General features: G+C 36.8%; 1 protein-coding gene across 1 annotated transcript in view; it reads left to right on the forward strand.

The window, feature by feature from the left end:
• LOC135224779 (protein piccolo-like) overlaps positions 1-5,000 on the forward strand; it is an 819,328-nt gene that overhangs the window by 390,524 nt on the left and 423,804 nt on the right. Inside the window, 1 exon segment of the mRNA XM_064264104.1 lies at positions 2,735-3,181. Coding sequence (XP_064120174.1) covers positions 3,146-3,181 — 36 coding nt within the window. The 5' untranslated portion in view covers positions 2,735-3,145.

A 5,000-nucleotide genomic window follows, 5' to 3' on the forward strand; every position in this document is an offset into this window, starting at 1 on the left:
ACAAACACACATGCTACAAACAGTGCACAAACACCAACCCTCACATTCGTTGAGCTACCACTCACTCATTGTAGGATTTGACCAATAACAATCACCTATGTAGATTCTAACGTAAACACGGGATGGACCGACTAATACGCAAGCTCTCTCTCTCTCTCTCTCTCTCTCTCTCTCTCTCTCTCTCTCTCTCTCTCTCCTCCTGCTATTGCCTGTAACTCATTCATCACTAGGAGAGCGCACACACACACACACACACACACAACCGCCCAACTGGTAGCTCGTTGGAAATACAAACAGCCACTCTCAAAGCTGTACACGAGAGGAGACATTTGAATAGGGATATGCAAATTCTATCTAGATGGATGCAGTTTCTCATCATAAAATTCAGATTTGCCTGGTTAATTTTTTTTTTATTATTTTTATTATTTCTGATCTACTGCAAGACCTTGTTTGAAACGTATTACAAAAAGCTTTGAATGGAATGTCAGTTTTATATATATATATATATATATATATATATATATATATATAATATATATATATATATATATATATATATATATATAATTGAAGGCGATTTAATCTTTAAGAGAAGGATTTTCTTCGTTTTTTGTTTGGGAGATTTGTGCTATGATGGGCCAAGCAAGATTATACAAGTGACTTTTTTAAGAATACAGTTAATTCTCGCAAAGATATGTTTATCCACGCCAGATAAGACCTTTCAGAAATTAATACTTCATAACTAACAGAGTTAAGATTTCCCCAAAAGATGAATAAATTCTCCAACGGTCTCGTGAACTCTCACAGAGGAATGTGGCGTCAGTGAAGTTCCTGCATATTCATTTGTTGCAATACTGGCAATCTTATGGTCATGCATATTCTCTCAGGAGAAAGAGGATTCTCCCTTCCCCTGGCCAATCACCCAGGCAGTGGAAAAGCCCCTGGATGGAGGGAGATATTCGTGGATTTGTTCTTTTCATACGTAAAAGGACAACAGGCAAAACAGTGCATATTAGTAAATTCGATATCTGTAGACGAAAAAATAGTAAATCTCCTTTGAACTAAATAACTTCCTAGAGGAGCAAAAAGCTATTGGAAAAGCAAAGGATAAAGATGTTATCAAAACAGGTGAATTATGTTAAATTTAAGAGAAGAATCGCAGTGGTGAAATCTAAACAGGGAAATTATCCTACATCTAAGAGAAGAGTAATATAAAGGTGTTATCAAAACAGGAGAAATATATTGATAAGAAAGAAAAATATAAAGTCAAAAAGAAGAATCGTATGAAGATGTTTCAAAACAGGGGAAATACGTTAAATTTAAGAGAAGAATTATATAGAGGTGTTGTCATAACAAGGACGTTATTTTCATTTTAGGAGAAAATTCGTATCGAGGTGTTATCACAGCAGGGCAATTATTTTGAGTTTAATAGGTGAATCGTATAAAACCTTTATCAAAAGAGAATAGTGATTCTAAGTTTAAGTGAAGATTCATATAACAGTGTTATCAAAACAGGGAAATTATTTTTAAGCTTAAAGGAAGATTCGTATAAACAGTGGATTCTGTCAAGCTCGTTTATTTTTTCTTTTTCATTCTACAATAATAAATAAAACAAAATCAGTAATTGGTTAGGCTAACACATCCGGAAATAGAAATTACGACTCTATATAAAGGGAAAAAATCATAAAAAACGAAGAAGTACTTTAAGGTCTGAAAAGTCAGAAATTTAAAAAAATTCATAAAAAAAAAAACTCAATTAGTTCAGGTAGCTAGAACATAGTGAATGTTATACACGAAAGACTTAAACTACTGTGAGATAAAATAAAAATAGAACTCTTAAAGCAACAAAAATGTTGCAAAGGATGGAATCATCATTCATGAAAAAGAAATGCCCCAGGAATCCTAATTTGAATAATTCTAAAGAACTTTCATTTTAAAGGAAAAACAAAAAGAATTTCATGGGAGAAACAAATTTCTTCGGAAAAGATACCATACCGTGAATGCCATAATGGAAAGAATTCCATCTTTAAACAGAGAGAGAGAGAGAGAGAGAGAGAGAGAGAGAGAGAGAGAGAGAGAGAGAGAGAGAGAGTCTAAATGCCGGTACCCTACAAGAGCTCTCGACGAGAGACGAACGTTCATAACCATTTCTGAAAGAGTACGAGAGAGAGAGAGAGAGAGAGAGAGAGAGAGAGAGAGAGACTTTGGCGGTAGGCTAAAGAGAATATTGCGGTCTGGGAGAAGTAATCAACCATTTGCCCAGACAGCAGAAATGAATCACTTTCCCTTTGAGAGCCAAAGAGCATCTGATGCTTCATTTCCCTGCTTACAGACTTCAACTCCGCGGGGACCGACTAGTATATCCCAATTCACAAGAAGAAGAAGAAGTAATGTTTACATTCCTTTCAGTTTGCTTTTGAACGACTTGTAGTGTTTCCCACGTTTGATAAAAGGCAAAGATGTGTTTGAGGCCTTTTACTTAAGTTCCTTTTAGTTTGTACTTGAACGAATAGTAATGTTTCCCACGTTTGATTAAAGGCAAAATTGTTTGTGAGGCATTTTTTTCTTAAGTTCCTTTTAGTTTGTACTTGAACGAATCGTCATATTTTACTACGTCTAGCAAAAAAAATGAAAATTGTTTCTGAGGCCTTTGTACATTGAAGCGTTTTAATTTGTTTTTCTGTATATCATACGTGAGTGGTAAAGGAGATACTATATATTGCCATATTTGTAGCATCAAGATATAAATTGATTGACCGTAAAATAGATTGTGTTAATTCTTAAGTGTGAAGTTGCATATTTGCACGGAAATAATTTCATAAATGTCATGATAATGAAGACAGATAACTGAACAACTTGTGGAACACTAACCATACGTAGAAACAACTGTAGTTTGAAACCAGTGTTTATAAGCAAATCGAATTTCCATCCGACGTAGAATGTGAACTTTCTCAACATAAAAAGAAAAACGAGAATACAAAAGTTGTTCAAAAGTGCATCAGCGAGCAAGTGCCCATCCATGTACCAATCATGTCTCGAACTCGAACATCAGGCTACAGTGTGATGACGTCACACTTCTGCCAGCCAATCATAAATACTGTTGATGGTACATGAGTTGTGATTGGCTGACTGTGCCGCCAACAGAATGCTGCCCACTAACGTCGTCTCATTTATGAAAAAGGTAAGTGTGTCTTTGTCGTTGTCACTATTTTGTAATCATATTTTGATATTTTGTTTTTGTCGAATGTGTGTTACTTGACAGCTTTCCGAAATCCTACTACTATTTATCCAAAGTTAACATCGTTATTAGCATCAGTTTTTGTTTAATATCTTTTTTCAATAGCGCTGACAAAATCATCACTTTGATGTTATATATCCATCATAAAAAAGCTATGATTCATAAACTTCATAAAAACCTTGACTTTACTTCGACTTTTTACATTTATCGTTTAATTAATCAAATCATGAAATTCGATCATCCGGCACTCCTAATCCCTTCATCTGGCAACCTACATTTCAAGACAGACGAACCTCCTACATCTATGTGACTTGACAGTTCGGCGGAAATTTCGCTTATTAAAACTTTTCACGTCGACGGGAAATCAGGTTTGTCTATTTCCATGCTTTAGATGAATAAATGTGCTTTAACGAGGGTGCTTTAGGGAGCAAATTGCTTTTAGGTTAATGAGTTACGAACTTCCATAACGAGCTTTGCTCTTCATTGACAAGTCATCAGCATTTTCAAGACCGGGGCCCTGAATGTACCCTGGGAAGTCTAGCTTTATGCCGGTTTATCAGCTGGAGGCAAGAAAACAGTATCGGGTTCTTAGCTTCATCCATATACAGACTTGTTGAGAGAGAGAGAGAGAAAGAGAGATTTCCATTTTTGGAGGTAACGAAACTCTCTCTCTCTCTCTCTCTCTCTCTCTCTCTACACACACACAAAAGGATATAGTATAGCAGATAAGTAGAAAATACTTTAGTTTGTGATACAAGCACGAAATTTGACACAAGTACTTATTTTAACACACTTTCTTGAAAAATCGGGGTGGCCGAGCAAAATTTCAATATGGTCGCTACTTTTCAAGATAGCCGCTAGTTGTTTCGATTTCTGACACTTGGAGTAAATCATTGTTGAAATAAATACATCAATCATTATTCGATAATGTCTTCCTTGGTAGAAGAGTTAATGGAAGATAATTATCACCAGAGCTCCTACTAATATATTTACCGTTGTCATAAAGATGGCGTACAAAATGGCCACCATGAAACATTCTACTTGATAACTCTACAACTAAGAAAGATAAGAGATATGAAATTTTTATCAATGCCTACATTTATGAGGCCAGTTGTGGTCCCAGCAGGTCTGAGACTGTCTTTGGCATTGCACCACTTGGTGGTGTTGGGGTTTTGGACTTGAAGGAAGCAGGGGGGGATATTTGTGAAAGAGTCACGTAGATCAGGTTGCTGAAGGGTTGTGATCGATATCATCCATGGCCACAGTGGTAAACAACCCCTTACTCAAGACCGGTGGACAGACTACACTACACCCTCTTCCGCAATTTTAGTGACGGAGGCATTTCCCGGTCGGGCTGTCGCCAGCAACCTGTCATAGGAAATGCTCATGCCATGATCACGAAGCATTTTTACCAGGTTTCTCTTCTTGGTTTTGGCATAGATAGCCATGCCCATGAACACTGAAAATGAAGTTTCCCTATCCTGTGAGTGTCGATGTACACTTGCTCTTTCTTTCTGTTTTGAGAAGTAGTTGCACTGCAGGAGCTGAATGATAGCCAGATTTGACTTTGATGAGCCAAACTTTAGCTGTGACTTAATGTTCGGCAAAGATGCCATCAGACCTGGACTGATGATCCAGAATATGCTTCCTCGGTATCTTTGCTGCCTAAGCAATCACAAGTGTATCTGAGTAGTCAGATGCTTGAGATAGAGCTAAAGCTACATCTTTCTGCAAGGCAAGTTGCACACTTCTTCCTTTCTTG

The sequence above is a fragment of the Macrobrachium nipponense genome, chromosome 12 (assembly GCF_015104395.2).
Source record: "Macrobrachium nipponense isolate FS-2020 chromosome 12, ASM1510439v2, whole genome shotgun sequence".
Taxonomy (NCBI): domain Eukaryota; kingdom Metazoa; phylum Arthropoda; class Malacostraca; order Decapoda; family Palaemonidae; genus Macrobrachium; species Macrobrachium nipponense.